The following is a 21,234-nucleotide window of genomic DNA, read 5'->3' as shown; positions in this document are numbered from 1 at the left end:
TCCGAGGATATTTAATTATACGTTACTCATGTTGGCAGCTGATCTTCATTCAAATTCTGGAGCATTTACGTCGTTTTCTCTTGTTAAGGCATTTCGGAAGGCTGTGTTTAGTATCTCTGCTTTGGCTGCACTGTCTTCGATAGTATCTCCATTGCTATCGGGCAGAGAAGGAATTGATTGTGTCTTGCCGCTAGCATACTTCACAAGCGACCACAACCTCTTGGATTTTCTGTCAGGTTTCTAGACAAAACTGGAAACTATTATAAGCATCTCACTTTAAAGTCCGCGCTAAATTTCGAGCTTCTGTAAAAGATCGCCAATGTTAGGGATTATGCGTCTGTTTAAATTTGGCATGTTTGCTTCGTTGTTTCTGCAATAGTGCTCTGACCAGTTTTGTGTACCAAGGATGATCAGCTCCGTCGTTGGTTAATTTTTTTGATACAAATCTCTCAATTGCAGCCGATACTACTTCTTAGAATTCAAGCCACATCTGGTCTCCAATTATGTTGTTAATTTGGGTGTAGTGGAGATTGCCTCTCAGGAAGGCGCCAAGTGAAGTTTTATCTGCTGTTTCGAAAAGGTATACTTTTCGTTTATTTTTGGAGGATTTGGAGGTTACAATATTCAGTCTCGCTACGACAACCCTGTGTTTACTAATCCCTGTACCCGTTTTTAAGCTCGTTATTAACTCAGGATTATTTGTATATAAGAAGTCAAGTGTGTTTTCACAAATGTTTACCATTCGCGTGGGACCATGAACTAATTGCTCGAAATAATTTTCAGCGAATGTGTTTAACACAATTTCGGATGACGTTTTATGCGTACCTCCGGAATTAAACATGTATTTTCATTTTCTGGAGACTACTATTATATCGTTACCTCTTTAAAAAGTATATTGTTAACATAAGTCAACAACAGTTAAAGAATTTAATTTTTTAATAATTCTTTGTAGGGTGGTCATAGAGTACTTTCCGACCCCACCCTTGGAAATGTGTCTTATGGAAAAGACGTTGGTCTTGATAGGGCAAAGTACATTGCTATTTAGTTGCAGGTTATATAAAACACAAACAGTGTAACTGTATCCAGGTCACTCAAAAATCTCAACGTTTCTCAAAGTAATCTAGAAATAGTACTTTCCCTGGTGGACCGAGAAACAAAGTGATGCCCACGGGAACAAATTATCATCCTCAAGGGAATAATAGTCTTTATTATCCTTAATAACATTATAGACAGCTGACGTAACCAATTCTTCCAGCGCTACAAGAGCAACAAGAATATTCGTTTCGAAACAAAGAACGTTGCTGACTGCCAATGCAGGTATTTAGGTACATGGTACGGCAGCTCTGATAAAGGAATTTAACTTCAGAAATTCAGACTAAAATATTGTCTATTTAAATAAGTATATAATGTATATTATATGCATTTAAATATATTTTTTGTTACTGAGCTTCGTTAATAATGTATGAAAACACAAACTGAGGACATAACCAATGCAAAACAACAACAGAGAAATTTCATACGAAATCCATCAAATATGCCACCACTGCGCAAATGTTAAAAAGTGACCATTAGTACTTACGATAAAATACATGCTGCTATTAACCTCCTAGATACTCTGAATGAATATTAATATTTCCGATTTTAGCTCTGAGTCGAGGATTTTCTTACACAGAATGTGGCAAAGTCTAAGAAAATTCTTAACCGAAATTAGAACATTCAGTTCAGAATTTACTCGTAGACATTATGAGTTCATTAAAAATCCAGTACAGTAGTTTCATATAGAAAGCAGCAGTTTTATTGTTGGCATTCTTTTACATCTTGCCACTTGTAGTTTTTGTACCTGTTTACTTTTATCTTCAACTATTTAAACTTACAAATTGTTGAAAAAAATCAAGAGCTTACGACATTTAAGGAAAAGGAATTCTAAAACAGAAATCAGTTGTTAAAGTACAACAAAAAGGAAAATTTGTATTTAGCTACCCACAGTTTATGAACAGCTTTGCGTTTAGCAGTTTGTTACACGTGTCACTCCATAAGTAGATCTAATTTCTCAAAAATCTGTAAGAAATGATTTTGTTTCCTTGACATGTGTTGACAGGAGACACTTTCAATAACTTTTCGAGGTTAGAGACAATAATAGTTCTCGCGGCTTCGGGTAAGGAATTAAGCTGAAATATTTCAAACTTCCTTGGCTGTACCCTCGTTGAAGAGTACACTTAGATTTGTTGACTTACGCGCAGGCCAGCACTTCGGCTTCCTGCGCCTCATATGTTTTCAGAACAGAAACATACCAGACTTCGTATCTGCCTTGCTACACAAGACATTGAGAGTACTTCGTTGTTAAAAATTACCAAGCTTTATTCCAGTGGACTATAAAAGAGCGCTACTAGGACTGTAACTATTAAACTTCGTCGTGTGTCCATCAATAAAGTTCGCGGGGGACACACTTGGAGCTTAAGAAGTAAGTAAGATGTCTGTTTGCACAAGGGTAACCTTGTGCCGAAATAGCATGATGTTACTCCAAGGGATGACCACTCTAACTACCAAGAAAAGTCCACTACATGTGATATCCAGTGTTATGTCTGTGCTCTACATTGTTACTGCCTGCTAGTCTCACTGAATTTACAAAGGTCGTTAGCGAGTAAAATTTTATGCAAATAATATTACGAAGCTCCTATCAATAGAAATCAAATGCACACTTCAGCGCACTAAAGTAAGCATTTTTAGAATAATAGTTCTAATTGTAGATAGACCAAGAATGGGACATGTTTATAAGACAAAGTAGCGTCTATGGAGACTGAGAGGGGGCTTTCGCTTGGGACAACGTTACCGGAGCAACAGGCAAACTTGAACACAGCCATGACTTTTTTGGAGGTAAGACAATGCAACCGCACCAGGTGCGTAGCTATAAATTGAAAGCATCTCGTACTGACGCACCATGTGTTTCCCAATGTTGATCGTTCTGGATGCCGATGTAGCTTCAGAGTGATAATTATCCATATGTCAAACATCATCACACATCTATTCGAAGTTCAGTTACATTAACATGAATTTAATATCATCAATATCTCATCATTGCATGGCGGTCTACGTCAGCGAGTGTATTCGGTTGTCACCGGATATCGATATCCAATACTAGGTGTCTTTCTTTTGAACTTTTGGTACACCTGGTCTAACTCATTAGAGTTTTAATTGAAGTAGATTTTTTGTCATTCTGTATTGGCTCCTCAGAAAGTCACTGGTAGATGAGAGAACGTACTGCAGGTGGAGATGCTTCAGATGCGAGCACATTAACAATTCTACAGTTTTTAAGGCTACACCATAGGATGAACAAAATGATTTACTAGTGTGTATGTTGAATGCTCGTCATAAGGAAATCAGAAATAGCTAAGGCAGGTTTTGTATAGGTGGTAGAAGATGAAACTGATGTGTCTTCAAACTTTCAGATGGTTGTAATATTTCGTTATCTATTCTCTACTGGAGAGCCTGTTGAAACATTCTTCTTCAGCAGCTTGAGTTAGAATGTCCACGCCGATCTTGTCGAAGAACACAAAGAAAAAGTAACATCTGGGAGTTATGATGGTGCATGCGTCATGTGCAGTCAAATGTAAGAGAAGAGTATCATTTATCGTATTATGTGCTTTGTTATGCATACCATCCGAACTTAATTCTTACCAAAGATACATGTAAAGTAAACAAATAAAACTGTTCTTCAGTACTACTGTAGACGTACCAAATTCTTCTAATTCAGCTCAAGGAGTGGTTTTCTAGATGCAATTGCGAAACGAAGAGTCCATTGTGGATCAGCCACAAAATGGGGGCTTAAAACTGAGAACAGTCTTCACAGTTCATGAGGATAAAGAGGCCGTTCAACAATGTTTCGAACACATTGAACATACCAGAAAAAACGATGACACCTGTGTATCTGCCTTATAGCCTGAGGTTGAAGCAGCACCGAAAATTTCCCTTTTGGTTTCCGGTATTTTGTAAAATAGTGTCCCACGTGGATGTCTGGTATAGCCAGTTACCAAAGCGCACCACCGATAATAAATCAAGCGACTGTATCATTCTAAAACTAAATTTTCAAAATCAGAGACAAAGTTGATAATATCATGATCGAGGAGGAACAAAATGTAGCAAAAAGAAGATGCGACGATATATGTATGACATTGAATGTAGCTGCGAAGAAAGTATGTGACTAATAATTCAGCAGAGCAAACAGAGGTTTCAACTCTCCAGCCCCCAACTTCTTCCCTTTACAAAGAAATAAATTTCCTTAAAAAATTCCTTTCTGTTGCTGTGCAGTCCTATCCATTTTCAATTAAAGCCACGTCAAAAACAGAATTACAGATCATTTATTCCCGAAATTATTTTCAAGAAATGGAAAGTGCAACAGCGCTTCTGAAGTTTTGAATTGAAAATAACCAACAATAATCTTTTGATGACGTTGTAAAACTGTTGAAATTAGCGAAGCACAGAAGTGTTTCTCCGCTTGTCGCGGATTAAAACGTTTCTTGAAAGTACGATGGATGAAAGCAGGCTGTCTGCTCTTGATCTATTGAAACGGAAATGATCCACAGGTTCCCAGGTTTCGTCGGCAGTCAGCACGGAAAATAAAAAAGAAGGCCGCACATTCTCCTAAATATACCTGTGTAGGGGATTCAACCCCATGAATGTTGTCAGACTGGTTTTAAGATAATTTTAGAGCTACAGAAATAATTTTAATAATGTAGAAAAGTACGTTACTTGGAAACGTAAACTGCATAATGCTGTAAAAGTAGTGAACCACCTTAGGCACCAGCCTCTATGGCTTTTACCTTTCGTAAACCCAAACTGATCGTCATCTAACAGATCATAATTTTTCTTTTCTATTCGTATTGTCTTTTTTTTCAGCAGTTTGGGTGCAGAAGCTGTTAAGCTGATTATGGCATTTGCTAGTTTCGGAATTGTGCTGGTAATATTCTTCATAGAGTTTGATGGTACGTTCCCACTCTCACAGATTCTACTTCAGCTTGAATGATTAGTTTTCACTTCCTCCAATGCTTTTAAAAATTCCTGTTGAGGGTTATCAATCCCTTCTGCCTTATTTGATCTCAAATCTTCCAGAGCTTTTTTAAATTCTGACTCCAATAAAGGATCGCCAATGTCTTCCACATCGACTCACATTTCTTTTTCTACCACCTCATCAGACTAGCCCTCCCCTAGTTACAGGCCATCAATGTAATTTTTCCACCTGCCCACTCACCTGCTCTGCGTTTAACAGTAAAACTCTCATTGCTTTCTTAATGTTACCTCACTTGCATTCAACTTCACCAAAGCCAGTTTTGACGTTTCCGTATGCCGAGTCAGTCCTCGCGATAGTCACTTCCTTTTTATTTTTTCACAATTCTCTGGCAGCCGTTTCACCTTGGCTGCCCTGCCGTTTCCATTTACTCCATTCCTAAAAGATTTATATTTGTGTATTCCTCTATTCCCCTGGGCATTTTGTAATTTGCTTCTTTTATCGATCGACTTAACTGTTTGTTCCGTTACTCAAGGTTTCTTCGCAGTTATCTTTCTTGTACCTAATTTGTCTGTCAATCATTAATGATTGTCCTTTTTAGAGATGTCCATTCCTCTTCAACTGAACTGCCTACTGTATTAGTCCTGATCACAATATCGACATCCTCAGTTAACTTGAAACACGATTCATCATTCCTCAGACTTCAGTATACCACTTCCTCCACACTGATTATTCGGTACGGTTCTCTATAAACTTCATTCTACTCTTCAGCATCACTAAATTGAGATTTGAGTCTTTATCTGCCACTGGGTACATCTTACAATCCAATACCTGATTTCGGAATCTCTGCCTGACCATAATCTAATCAAGCTGTAATCTTCCGGTGTCTCGGAGTCTTTTCCAGGTATGCTTCCTCCTCTTGTGATTCTTGAGCAGACTATTTGCTATTACCACCTGAAATGTATTGCACCATTCAATTAGACTTGCTACTCTCTCATTCCTACTGCCAAGTGCATTTTCTTCCGAAACCCTTTCTCCTACTCCCTCCCGTAGAACCTCGTTCCAATGATCTATGATTAATATATTTTCCTCTCCTTTTACATACTGAACTACCCTTTCAATATCCTCATATACTTTCCCTATGTCGTTTTCTCATTGCGACGTTGTCATGTATAATGAGGTGTCGTGGTTGGCGTTGGTTTGCTATCTAATCTGACGGGTACAACCCTATCACTGAACCGTTCGCAGTTGCTCACACTCTTCTTTCACTCTCTGTGAAGAATCGTAGCCCCATTATATGATTATCTGCTGCTGTTGATACTACCCCATACTCATCCTTGTCTTCTTTCCATTTCAGTTCACGGACTCCCTCAATATCTAGATTGAGCTTTAGCATTTCCCTTTTCAGATTTTCTGACTTTCCTAGTACGTTAAAACTTCTGACATCCCACGCTCCGTCCTGTAGAACGTTATCCCGTTGCTGATTATTATATCTTTTTCTCATGGTCACCGTCCCGTTAGCAATCCCTTGGCCGAGACCCGAATGGGGGAGTAGTCCGGAATCTTTTTTCAATGGAGAGATCATCATGACAGTTTTCCAATTACGGACCCCATGTCCTGTGGATACATATTATATGTCTTTAATGCAGTGGTTTTCGTTACCTTCTGCATTCTCACGCCGTTGACCATTGATGATTCTTGCGTCTTTTCGGGGCATTTTCCCACCCCAAGGACAATGTGTACTACTTCGCCTTCTTTAACAAGGCAGATGCCAGAACTATGGTGACTTATAGTGTCGGAAGTCCTGGGCAACCATTTCTAATGGCTTTTATTCAAAAATGAAGCAGTGGCTTTATTGGAAATCGGGCCCAGGTCGTTTGGGTCACTGGCCAAAGACGCTACCCCTGTAGCCCTGCGTCTGAGTGCTGCCTGTTGCTTCTAATTTTGTACTTCATCTGCCTCAGTGAAACTTTTTTGTGGGAATGTCTTGAGGTAGATTCGTATTGTACTACTAAAAACATTGTTTCTTAAACTATCAGTTTCTTGGGTTTAGTATCCTGACACCTTTACAACTGATATTTGGATGTCTTAAGGTTTTGTTATTAACTTACTCTCCAATGTTCTTCATAATGTTGGTTGACGTGTGTGTACAAGAAAAGAGGTTTCTAATTAGTGCAATAGATTTGCTTAAGTCAGTATCGTTGTGCACCATTTTGGTTACTGCATATTATCTTATGCCTCTTAGATTAAAGTTTTAATGCCGATTTGTTTATTTTTCTCTCAGTGAGGGTTTTCTATATATCTAAGGCAGGATACAATTACAAATCATGAGATTTGGTGAGATATTTGGAATAGTGGTTTGGTTTCTCTCTTAACGAAGTTTATGGATGTTGTTGTTTTAGATATTATTACGATTAGATCAGAAGCCGTAAGCGTTCTCCTTTAATTGTTAATAAATTCCGAGGTAATGAAATTAATTTAGTTATGTACATATAATCTTGTTATGAAATCATCAAATGATAGTTCTGATTAATTTCTGTTGTTCAGCCGCTTCAAAATTTGTTGTAAATTTCAAGACATTTTTTCTTTCGAGCCTAATTGTTTTTCCGCTGTAGCTGGACACCGGTGCACCCTTTGCACCCCCAGATACAGGCACCTCTATTTCTGTACTTCGGAATTAGGGCAATTATTTCCATTTGCTGCAATGTTTTATATTGTTGAACAAACAGGTTGCGCTGGTGACCAAAAGGCCGTCTCCGGGCGGCAGGGGTGTCGTGATGTGTCTTCCATCAGCGCTGAGGCCACGTTGGTCGTCATCCGCAAACCAGTCCTGCCACTGGGCGTCTACCAGCTGGGTCTCGGACCCCGGGTCGCTCGTCTTCTTCGATCTGCTGGTGCTCCTCGTTCGGTCAGTGTACCCCCTCCTGACCGCGGCTTACGAATTGCCTCGGGATGCCGCCTGTGACATGGAGGGCCGCTACGACTTCGTTATTGTGGGCGCTGGAAGTGCCGGTGCCACCCTGGCTGGCCGTCTCAGTGAGAACAAGAAATGGAAGGTAAGACCAAGTACAGCTGACCGCGAGATTTCCGTATTTATGTACAAAATGTCTCCGAATTCAGTAGTAGCCTGGAGCGTTGATCTTCCATTTTCATATTTGGCCAACACCACATGTAGTTAAACCAGTACGAAAAAAACGTGACAGACATTCCTGTATACCAACATCTAAGTAGAGAACGTGACTCAGGTACGTGTTTGTACAAGCTATCATCAGAGTACCAATTCTCGAGCAGTGATAATCATACGTTTCAGTAGTAAAAGAGTAATGTGGCCTGTTTGGAAACATATACAGGGTGAATATTAATGAAACCGACAAAATGCAGTGACGGATTCCTGATTGGAAATGGAGGAAAAAAAGATCCTATGATCATGTGTCCGGAAAGGGACGGTGTACGTGGAACGACAACATATCGTCCCGGAACACAGTGCACAGCTCAAGTCATGGTTCAAATGGTTCAAATGGCTCTGAGCACTATGCGACTTAACTTCTGAGGTCATCAGTCGCCTAGAACTTAGAACTAATTAAACCTAACTAACCTAAGGACATCACACACATCCATGCCCTAGGCAGGATTCGAACCTGCGACCGTAGCGGTCGCTCGGCTCCAGACTGTAGCGCCCAGAACCGCACGGCCACTGCGGCCGGCTGCTCAAGTCATAAAATGGCTCTGAGCACTATGGGACTTAACATCTGCGGTCATCAGTCCCCTAGAACTTAGAACTATTTAAACCTAACTAACCTAAGGACGTCACTCACAGCCATGCCCGAGGCAGGATTCGAACCTGCGACCGTAGCGGTCTCGCAGTTCCAGACTGTAGCGCCTAGAACCGCTCGGCCACACCGGCCGGCACAGTGCAGAGATGCATTGCATCCACGTCACATCAGATGTTCCAAGTGGCCTCCACGGAATTACAGCTGATAGGGATAATAGACGTTACCATGCAGGATCCGCATTATCATACTTCGGCTTACACCATGTTGGCGGGGCACTTTCCATGAGCGTGTAGTACGTTTCAACTCAATATCTCGTAGAACGCAGTCCTTCAAATCTGGTATGGGCACATTCCGCTGTCTCCCTGCATGTTCGCCTGTCTGAAATGACCCATGATCACACAAACGTCCAAAAAGGGCTTAAAATGTTGTGTGATGTGGTTCGTGTCTGCGAGGGTAGTTGTTTTGATACAACCGTGCTGCCTCTCGACCGTTCCATCTACCTGGTCGTATACAAACACCATCTCAGCTTATTCTCGACAAGAATACCGGACCGTTCTTCCACTTACAGTACGCTGCATACAACATACAAAGAGCACACGGGACGTGGTCAAATGTTTAAATGTGTGTGAATTCCTAAGGGACAAACCTGCTTAGGTCATCGGTCCCTAGACTTACACACTACTTAAACTAACTTATGCTAAGAACAACACACACGCCCAAGCCCGAGGGAGGACTCGAACCTCCGGCGGGAGTGGCCGCGCAGTCCGTTACATGACGCCTCAAACCACGCGGACACTTCGCCCGGCGCACGTGGTCAGAGCAATTGTCATTCGTCAGCGCTGTCTACAGTTACAACGATGCATTACCGGACACATGTCTGTAGTACCTGTTTTCCTCCATTTCCAGTCAGCAATCCATCATGTAAGGGGTCGGTTTTATTAATGTTCACGCTGTATAATATTCTCAGATGTAACCAACGACGTATCCTGATGTCAAGGTCATGAACATGAGGAATAAGAGTAGAATAACACATTGAAAATTTTATATTGCACAGAGTATTTGCCACTGATTGTTTTTTAACCGACAGGCCAACGAAGACTTAATCAATCTCTATTCATAGATCACGTTTATTGCAGTGTCTCTTTTTACACCATCCAGGTGCTCGTTAAGACCTATTTTCACTTAATAACCAGTGACAAAGTGTTATCAACTTCCATTATAATAACTATTATACAAAGTATCTTTCATCCAGGCTCAGCTGTCATAGTGCCTCTGTTGTGGCCTGTGGGACAGTCACGTGTACTCAATTTCACCCACTGTATACTGCCAAATCGCCTACACATTTTATCATGTACTAGTAGAGAAACGCGGAGTTGCTCAGGTATTTATTTATAGCTGTACTTCCACGGCCGTAGTACGCAGCGTCTTGTCTTGGGTTTAACGTTTATGACGCCACGTATCCTCATCTGTGTGTCGTACAATGATAAAATTTGGTAGGTACATTCGGCGGCATATTTGGACATTGTCTGCAAAATTTGTTGCGAATGGAAGTAGTTGCAACGAAGTAATAATAAACTTATTACGACAGATGCACGATGCGAAAGTTTTACACGCATGCAGTGTTCATGACGTCATATCTCCTACAATGATATAATGATACAACGATATAATATTGCAAATATATTCAGCAGCCTATGTGGATACCGTCTGCCAAATTTATTTCGAATAGAGTTAGTAGCAAAGAAGTAATACATTTAAACGTCGTGCATGATGCGGCATTTTTCACTCATATTATTGTTTATGACTTCATGTTTCTTGAACTATGTGTCCCACAATGATGTAGTTTTGCACTCATATCCAGTGGTATACGTGCATACCGTCTGTAAAAAGTGTCGCGAATACAATTTGTAGTGAAGAACTAATAATTTATAACGTCATGCCTCGTGTGGTACTTTTGTGAACAACGGAAAAGTAGTAAGCAATACACATTTGTTGTTTCAACGTTTCGTAGGGGTCGTGATCGAAAAAAAAATTCGTAAGGGTTTGAAATTAAGGTCTGCAAAGTCGCTAACAGCTCTCATTCTCAAATAAATACTGCGACTTCACGCGTCGCTTACTACGCCCGTCAGGAGGAAATGTGGAACATACACATACCCACACATAGACATACGTACACTTTTATACAATTTTATTTATTTATTTATTCTTCATAGTTATAGACTATTATCTGAAAAGCTAAAATCGACCATGAAAATCACATTTCCTTGGATAATAAGAAAATTATGTGTTAACTATTTATCTCTGATACTTAATTTAAGAAAAAGAAAGAGGTCCAAAGAAAGAAATGAAAGGAAACTAAAACTGCTTCTACTACTATAAAAATACAATGAAACCCTTAACCACTTAGGTTGGTTTGTGTGGGTTGAAGGGACCAGACCTTTAACCACTTACCGAATTACTGATCTACTATAAGCACTACAGAATTTGTACTCTGTTTGTTCATTTATTTTGGTGCATTTAACTTGTAGATGGCTACCTCCGCTACAGGACCCGCCCTCATACTATTCCGGTCAACAGCCATTATCTCCAGGATTCCTCGGGCGCCGAGCAGCACGTCACCAGCGTTTCAACTATAGCAAGTAATTCCATCCATCACTGTTACGTCTTAAACTCCATACTTCCGTGATCATTTGCACCTGCCCAATGTAGATTCTTCGGGCAGTATTGCATTCGGTGGTCACCGACCTCTTATCTTCTATCCATCTACAGAGTATGTTGTCTAGCCTGGGTGGCAGCATGATGACTTATGGTTGAATGCCTCGTGAAGGCTTCCTTGTCCTTCCTGGATGCTGCCCAAAATGGGCCAAGTCGACTAACCCCTTAGTGCTGCTTTGGGATCCAACGTGCTTAATACCTGACGTCCATTACACGCTGCATCTTCAAGGAGCGTGCAGTCCACAACGTGTATTCTGATGTGCCTACACTGGCAAAGACGCAGCTATCATCCATTTGTCTTATAATTTTGTGTATATAGGTAGCATATGGGCCACGGCCAGTCGGGTAATGTACCTGTCCACTCGAATGATTAAGAAATCTCATTTTTAATCTCTCCCTAATGTTAGGAAGGAATTCGTATGGCCTCCTACCTGTGCCTGAAGTGTCCCATTCATTTTCTCTCATTTATAATACGCGATATTTTATTACCTATTACTGCCTCAGTACCAAGCACCCTTCGTACTTCTGTTTGATTGCCTTTCTTTAACCAGTAAAAGGCTCCCATTTTCCTAATTTCGAAGTCCAATGGGCATATTCCTAGAATTACTAACAAAGCATCATTAGCATGATGCATTAGGCACCCGTCCTTTTTAGTAGCACTCCTGGTTGAACCCTTCTCGCTAATGAGGTTGGCTTCACTAGCCACAGTCTATGAGCCAGACATCCAAACGTATAAAACAAAAGAAAAAAGAAAGAAACTGAGGAAGTACCAAGAATCAAATCCGGGTCCTTCCGTTTTGAAGGCAGCGATGTTGACTAATCGGCTACTTAACCTGTTTATGATCCAATCCTAAGTCTTGAAATCGTGTTTTGCTCATCTTCTGTAAGTTTTCGTACTAGGAGAAAACCAGGTGGCGCTGTGGTAAGGAACTAGGCTCGTGTTAAGAAGGACAGTGCTTCAAATGACCGTCTGACCATACACCTAAATCACTTGAGTCGAAAGCACGATTGTTTCTTTGAAATTAGGCGGTCAGTTTTCTTTACCGCCTTTCCACAATCCGAGCGTGTTCTCCATCTCTGACGTGCCCGACGTCGGCGCGACATCAAACTCCTAACTTGTGGGACGCGAGCCAAGCTAGTAAGTCTTGTGGCTGCAAAAGTGATCTGCACTGGATGGACCGACTGAGAGACAGACTTTGAAACTCACGAACTCAGATACGTAGATGATTCTGTTGCGCAACGGACTGAACTATATGAATACAATGCCATTGGAAAATCAGTCCCAGGTGTTGGTTCCTACAAAAAAAAATTAGAGGTTAGATAATTAAAAGGGGTTTTTCTACTGAATTAAGAGTCTTGACCAAATTTTTAACTCCAGCAGATTTGTTACAATCATTGCTTGTAAGTACACACATAATCAAGAAAGCAACAAATACACATTGTACAGTGGGGGCCGATACTGAATGGATTTAATAGTATAAAATTTGATTTTTATTTTTCACTTTATGTCGTTCAGTGCCTTCTGCCTGACGGCTAGTTACAGCATATCAGTCACGTTGCAAGACCAGACAGAACCACTTTGAAACTCACGTGTTGAACGGTCAGCAGCTAAACTCACGTGTTGCTGACGAGGTAACGCAGCCGAACTGCGCGTCTAGAACTTGGCTGTCCAACAGGGAGGGTTGGAGGAGGTTACGTGGTGGTGGAACCGCAGCCAGCTGCCGGGAGCGGACACTCCGTCCGCTCTCTTCTGCTACCAGCTTCCGAACCGACTAGATGCTCTCCTCTCCTGCTCTCTTGGGCAGCAGCCCATTCAGTTTCAATGGCTTCTCTAGACCTGCCTTTCCTTTTTACGGTATTAGACATCCATCCACTTAAAATGTGATTTTTCACCTCAATGGGTGCCCATTGCTTTCCCTTCCTCGCAATAATTCGCAAAGTGACAGTAATTACCTAATATGAACGTTGAAATACGCTTAAATCGGAGGTAGACTGATTGGCAAATTCTATAAGAAAGAAGCGGGTCAAGAGTGACCACAGTTTCAATACGTTATTCATCCACAACTATGGAGAGGTGTGTAACGATTAGCCTGATCGTGACAGAAAGACATATGAAATCTGCATGCGAAAGACAGAGTCTGCTCTTTCGTGGATGAGTCCTCGAATCTCAGATCATTTGTTAAGTCACGAAACCTGATTAAATGCAACGGACCAAAAAACGCCTGTCTCCTTTCCTTCCCAATTATTCTGTGCTGCCAAATAATGTCACTCAGGTTGACTCGGAGCGTCAAGCCCTGCAACCGTCGGTACCTTCTGCCAGCCGCGGATCACCAACCGCTGTGGGATCGGCTGACACTGAGAATCCCAAACATGTCGTCTGCCGTGCCTCCGAAGTCCAAAAATCCTCCTCTCCACGGTCCCAAGACCCGAGAGTCTGCTTCAGCACTTTCATCCAGACTGCCCAAAAAAGTTTTATCTTACCTCTCTGCTCTGCACAAAACCTGCGCAAAAGAATATTCCACCAGGCAACAGGATTCGTTTAACACCAGAAAGTAAACTCTTTTCTTACCGGCAGTCCAACATTCCACCCAGCAAATGTTTTACTAGTTATCCAGTCAGCTTCCTTCCGGCGTTCTGGCGAAAGCAGTTATGAGAAAGCCGACTTCCGAACTCTTGCTTCACAGATATATTTTACGTCGCTCTGTGGGTTATATTCCTGCGTCTGAAATTTCCAGAAAAGAGCGACATAAACTCCAACTTACAGATTTATTACAGATTTCGTACAGCCAATGGTTTTCCCTGCATCAGTGCGAGAGAAAGAAGATAAGTGGAGTGGCCTCAGTCTGTCACAGTTCCTCTCCCATAAATGCAGAAGAAAAAATGTCAACAATAAACAGCCACTGAGGTTACCACGAGAAAGCAGGGATGAAAATATTCCAACCAGCCTGAGATAGTCCGTTCTTTGACGAAAAGCACTACCAACGATATCAACTTTCCACTCCGGTGTTCTATGAGCAGAGAAAATAACTTGTAGAAATAATGTCTTTCGCGCTGGCTGGATGTGTAACGCAGTCCATTAACTGGCCCTTTTCAGACGGCCTCCGAAACCCCACAGCACGTGGCTATGTCTGACGTAATCATGACCGCTCGCACCATGCCAGAGCGAGCCCAGACAAAACAAAGTCCTTGACCTACCCGCCTGTTTTCAATTTCCGGGCCACTGCCCCTGCTCCCAGTAGCCCGGTTCTAAGACTCTGCCTGTTTTCCCTAGAGATTTCCAGAGTTTGCTGCTAGTGGCCCCAGTACCTTCACTGAGGACCCATTTAGGACTCTTTCCAACTCGTAAAGCACAGAAAGTACAGGATATGTTAGTAACTGAAGAGACAGAAGGACAGTGTGAGATGTGTTGGCATGGTACTTTCTCCCACAAGGACATGCTGGAGGACACAGAAAGTCTTTTTATAACTGTTTTATACTTATGGGACATCAAAAATAATTTAGTACGTAAACATTGTATGATCTGAAGTTTTGTAGATGTACAGCTTAAACGAATGAAAACTTTGTGTGCTAATGAAAACTGCACTGTGAAATGTTCCCTAAAATAAAAGTTATTCACAGTGCTAACAATTATAAATTTAACACTTAATCTAAATGTTTATGTCTTATATAACAGTATTTCCCGGAAAATTCCGAAATTACAAGGAACATAATCATAGAAGTGCTGGCCGCACATCACCTCGTGTGGTTTCAAATTGCTTTGCTGTCCTTCGAGGCTTGTACTTCAATGGTCATGCTGCGCAAGTTGTTTTTTCCTCTGAGAGAACAAGGAGTGAATAAAACAGGTCATATGGGCTACAAGCGATGTGTGGTCTCTTGCAAGTTGAGATAAAAGATCTTTGAAAAGGTAGGTTTTCAGTGATCGGAAGCACACATGAGAATACGCTAGGCAAATTGGAATGTTCTGTACCAGTGTTTCAGCTCGACACTCGAGAGGGCAGTAGTGTGCGCCACGACGACGGTCCGCTCGCACATCGGTACCAGGGGGCATCCGCTTCACCTGCTGTTGCCGACTCACTCTGGTGTGGACGTGTGTCATCTAGTGCAACAATAAGAGACGACGGCCCGGTACACAGTCCAGGATCAGGCCGACATGGTCTTCACATAAGAACAGACGACTGGCTATGGCAGGCAGCAGCATGATTGTAACAGGGAAAGTATCCCAGCCGACATCACCTGCACAATAAACTGTTTTCAACTGTGTCGTCGTTTGTGTGACGCAGACTCGTATATGGGAATGGGTAGTTATGAAAGACAGGTGCACGCGATACGTACACAGGCCCTCGAGGAACAGGTGTTGAACACTGTACAATATGATCCCGGTATCAGTAGGAGGGAGGTGGCATATGGTAAACTAGATGACCTTGTGGAGCATTCTCCAGAGTTGCCAGTATCCGTATCACTTACAACGCGCACACGACTTATTAACTACGAACTTGCCTCTGCGGCAACGGTTTTGTCGCACGTTCATCGCGCAGACCACCATGGTGCCGAGATTACCGTCGTTCGTGCTTTTCACAGATGACACTATTTATGTGGGATCGTATCGTCAACCATGACCACCCTCACCTGTGAGACACGGAGAATCTCTGTGGTATGATGGCAGCGAGCCATCACACTAGTTCACCCATAATGTATGGGCCAATCGACCGCCCCGTGGGACCAGTGAAATGAAATGACATGACCATATGGCACTGATTGCCGATAATCACCAGCTGGGAAAGTTCGTCTGCCAAGTTGGAAGTCTTTTTAGTGGACGTCACTCTGGGCGACTTGCATGTCGATGCTGATAAAATCATGATGTGGGCAACATATCACCCAGTCCCAGAGCAGAGAAAATCCCCTAATCGGCCAGGAATCGAATTTCGGCCCGGTGCATGGCAGTCAGAGGTGCTGACCACTCAGCTGAGACGGCAGACAGTAGGGGCAGTGATCTTTCCACAACGGTTCACTGGCTCTGGCATATCTGTATTTCTTGCGGAAGACCCTGTTTGCCCTACATGTTGTAACCTCCCCGCAAAAATTTTTTAAAAAACGACAATAATTGAATAATAATGCAAATAGTGCCAAATGTTAGCTTCCCACAGTAATAAAACTCAATGATAATAAAAATGTGCAAAAATGTTAAGTCCCCACAAAATTAATGTTAAGATGAACCTGATAAATTTTATATGGGCACTTGCGCTGACCTTCGGCCCTGTGCAATAATTAAACCTAAACACAAAAACCAAAATTCTTACCTCAGTAAACTGCATCCATATCTGCTCTTATTTTTCGGCACAGCTCCGTGTAATGCTGGCCCATGTTTAATTTTGATTCTTGGAGGGAATGCATAGGAAATATTATTTAACTTGAAATGAAACTTTTTCTTTAAAAAGGTTACTTTGTAGAAAAATTATTATTGGGGAAATTCTTGAACAAATTAATTACAATTAACATATGTTATTAGCTGAGCGCAATGCTGCTTCATTACCTTCGATAACAATATACCTGTGACCAGAGATGTAAGGAGAGCACGCCGCCGACCCATGTCGACGCCCTCTCAGTACAACCGTCCACTCGCTACTGGTGCTTCCGACTGAGTGCAACTCGCAACTCACTACTCGCTCTGCCGACTCCTCACACACAACTACTGTTCCTGCCGACTCGCTATACGCAACTGAACTCTCGCGCGGTCAAGCGCAGACTAGCAACGATAAATAACTCTCTGGTCAGAGATTCTGTCATACCTCGCCATCGCTGGTACACGTTTCAATGTAAGACGTGTCTATGTCGACACGAAGGGTAATATGGCTTCTACATGATGGTTGGTGCTCCAGTTCATTTCCACATTTCCATGCGGGGGCACTCCGACAACATCTGTTCCAATCGATGGATCGGACGGCGTGCTCCGGTTGCATGGACTGCCATATTGCCGGACCTCAAACCTTTATATTCCCACTTTCAGGGGCACCATATAGTAGTCATGTACGCGGATCATATCTCGGACGTACAGACACTGGGACAGCACATTCATACTGCCTGTAACACCATTCGGTTGCAAGTTGGCATTTCTGATGGTGTGATAGTTCCTGCTGCATCGAATTTGCGAATGCGTAGAAGACCGTCGGAGCCGCTTCGAACACTTTGTTAACGCTGGTCTCATGATAGCATATGGTTCTCTGTACTGCACTCTACTGTACAGGCGTGATGAATTAATAAACACCCTATTGCATAGAAACAATGAAATTTGTGGTAAGGTCTTATGGAACCAAACTGCAGAGGCCATCGTTTCCTAACTTAAAGTAACTTATGCTGAGGACGAAACATACACCCACGCCCGAAAGAGGACTCGAACCTCCGACGGGGGTAGCCGCGCGGCCCAAGACAAGGCGCCCTACACCTCGCGGCTGCCCCGCGCGGCTGAGAAAATTTTGCCAAGTGCGAGGACGACTCACACACTGAGGCTTCCGAACAAACTTCATTACGTGGACAGAAAGTTCGTCCATTACAGGAGGCAGAATCTCGACGATTGTTGCCTGTTATCCACACTGATACTGGCAAGACATCGGTCGCAGAGATTCCAGGGCTTTCGAGAGTGTTTTAATTTCAAGTTTGAAGTCGTGTAACAAATGACAAAAGAAATATCTTTTTACCTGTGATATACATTACAAATTATCAATTTTCTAATTTTTTCCCTTCCTTGTATTGTGAAACTTTTTTTTTCCTGCCAAATTTCTTGATTCTAGGCAAGGGGAAGTACCCTATAGATTTTAATGAGTGAGTTTGCGAGTGTCAAAATATGTGTTACAAAGGGACGGACAGACAGGAATTTTTTAAGTAAATGGTAAGTTCCTTGTAAGTTTTGGACAGTAAGTTTGCAAGTATCAAAGTATGTGGCATAAATGGTCATATCTTTTGATTACATTGACTTAGAAGCTTAGCTTCGTTACAACGTCAAGTGACTATAGACCTTAAATTTCAACTTGAAAAGTATACCCGCCTGAGACAGACCGAAGGACAGACAAACAGTCCTGTAACAAATGACCAAAAAAATGTTCGACTCATATAATTACAATTAACAATTTTTGGATTTTTTCCTTTGGCTCTGCCGTACCGTGAAAGCTCTCCTGTTGGAAAATTTCATGATTCCAGGACGACGGGAAGTGCCCTATATGTTTTGCTGACTAATTTCGCGAGTATCACAGTATGTGACATGTATTTTGCTGACACTGACTTCGAAGCTTCATTTTTTACATCTTCGTGAGATCATAGGCGTTAGTACATCTGTCTACATCTACATGATGTTCCATTCTCGAATGTTGGAAAAACGAGCACTTAAATTTTTCTGTGAGAGCCCTGATTTCTCTTATTTTATCGTGATGATGATTTCTCCCTATGTAGGTGGGTGCCAACAGAATGTTTTCGCAATCTAAGGAGTAAAATGGTGATTGAAATTTCATGACAAGGTCCCGCCGCAACGAAAAACGCATTTGTTTTAATTATTGCCACTCCAATTCACGTATCATGTCTGTGTCACTATGTCCCCTGTTTCGCGATGGAACAAAACGGACCGCCCTTGTTTGAACTTTTTCGATGTCATCCACCAGTCCCACCTGATGCATATCCCACACCGCGCAGCAATACTCCTGAATAGGGCGGACAAGCGTGATCTAAACAGTATCTTTAGTAGACCTGTTGCACCTAAGTTTTCTGCCAATGAATCGCAGTCTTCGGCTTACTCTACCCACAACATTATTAATGTGATCGTTCCAATTTGGGTTATTTGTAACTGTAATCCCCAAGTATTTAGTTGAATATACAGCCTTAAAATTGTGTGACTTGTCGCGTAATCGAAATTTAGCCGATTTCTTTTAGTATTCATGTGAATAACTTCGCACTTTTCTATTTTCAGAGCCAATTGCCAATTTTCGCACCATACAGATATCCTATATATATCATTTTGCTATTCGTTTTGGTCATCTGATGATTTTACAAGACGGTAAATGACAACATCATCTGAAAACAATATAAGACGGCTACTCAGATTGTCTCTTATGTCGTTAAAATAGATCAGGAACAACAGAGGGCCTATAACACTTCCTTGGGGGACGCCGGGTATTACTTCTATTTTACTCGATGACTTTCCGTCTATTACTACGAACTGCGACCTTTCTGACAGGAAATCACGAATCCAGTCGCACAACTGAGGCGATATTCCATAGGCACGCAGTTTGGTTAGAAGACGCTTGTGAGGAACGATGTCGAAAGCCATCTGGAAACCGAAAAATATGGAATCAATTTGACTTCCCATGTCGATAGCACTCATTACTTCATGAGTATAAATAGGTAGCTGTGTTTCGCAAGAACGATGTTTTCTGTATCCCTGCTGACATGTGTCAATAAATCGTTTTCTTCGAGGTACTTCATAATGTTCGAATACAGTATATGTTCCAAAAAGTGAAATTAATTTCAACTTGATACGTCTACTCGTTCCTCAGGAAAAGGGTATTGAAGAGTCGGACATACAGGCATCCTATTCTACCTACAGAGGTAGGGAAAGCTTAGAATCACCCTGGATGTCAGAGGTATGATACCTGGACCTGATCACTGCCGAAAAAAGTGTCAGGTATGTGCACCTAAAAAACTGTGCGTAACTGGAGTGGTTCCCTGTGGAAAGATGATATCTTCTGTAGCACAGAGAGGTGTGTAAGTTAAGAAAAACTTAGGTCGACAGGATGGTTTAAGACGTTATCGCTGTTTGGAACTTATTGTACGACTCGCAGTAATCGAAGATGGTGAACAATGACCACTGAAACTTCCAAATGAACCGATACTTACAGTGCGAAACGAATAACGAGTTTTCGACCCTTATAAATAAGGAGGAAAATAGGGATTTTTGTGAATCGCGGGTGATAAGGGACTTATGCAATAGTGAAACGACGAGTCTTGGATGAGCTGTGAGGATTCCTGGCCACCAGGTGCTGCTTCTGGAGGAGGGGTCGGCGCCGCACGTGTCCTCAGAAGTGCCCGGCCTGGTTTCGCCAGTCGCACTGCGCTCCAGCGGCAAGATGTTCCACACGGAGCCGGAAGCCCACGCATGCCGAGGACATCTGGGAAACAGCTGCACCATCGTGACCGGCCGCGGTCTTGGAGGCAGCAGCAGCATCAACGACATGTACTACCTCCGCGGGCACAGGTCAGTCATTATCAATGTCTACCTCAAAAGTTATTACTATTAGCCTTTACCCTCAGTGCTTTCAAAATGGTTCAAATGGCTCTGAGCACTATGGGACTTAACATCTGAGCAGATCAGTACCCTGGACTTAGAACTACTTAAACAGCGGCCGGCCACTCAGGGCTTTGCTTATTGTGTTACTGTAACGTGACTGCTGTGGTGATCTTATAATTCGGTTGCTTTCTTTGTCAAGCATGTGAACGAGGTCGCTAGTTCGACCTATTCTCGAGTACTGTTCGAGTGATTGGGATCCGCACCAGGTCGGATTAAAGGAAGACATCGAAGCAGTTCAGACGCCCGCTCCTAGATTCGTTACCGGTACGTTCGTATAACACGGAAGTATTACGGACATGCTTCGGGAACTCAAGTAGGAAGCCCTTGAAGAAAGGTAACTTTCTTTTCGAAGAAATTTAGAGAACCAACATTTGAAGCTGACTGCAGAATAATTCTACTGCCACCAATATAATTTC

General features: G+C 42.2%; 1 protein-coding gene across 1 annotated transcript in view; it reads left to right on the top strand.

Annotated features, from left to right (window-relative positions):
- Positions 1-7,968: 7,968 nt before the first annotated feature.
- Positions 7,969-21,234, top strand: part of LOC126237312 (oxygen-dependent choline dehydrogenase-like) — a 36,089-nt gene continuing 22,823 nt past the window's right edge. The window contains exons 1-2 of the mRNA XM_049947317.1: positions 7,969-8,058; positions 20,508-20,725. Of these exons, the coding sequence (XP_049803274.1) occupies positions 7,969-8,058; positions 20,508-20,725 (308 nt within the window). The remainder of the gene's footprint in view (positions 8,059-20,507; positions 20,726-21,234) is intronic.

The sequence above is a fragment of the Schistocerca nitens genome, chromosome 1, assembly GCF_023898315.1.
Source record: "Schistocerca nitens isolate TAMUIC-IGC-003100 chromosome 1, iqSchNite1.1, whole genome shotgun sequence".
Taxonomy (NCBI): Eukaryota; Metazoa; Arthropoda; class Insecta; order Orthoptera; family Acrididae; genus Schistocerca; species Schistocerca nitens.
The sequence above is the reverse complement of the archived record's forward strand: the minus strand, read 5'-3'. Positions and strand labels throughout refer to the sequence as shown.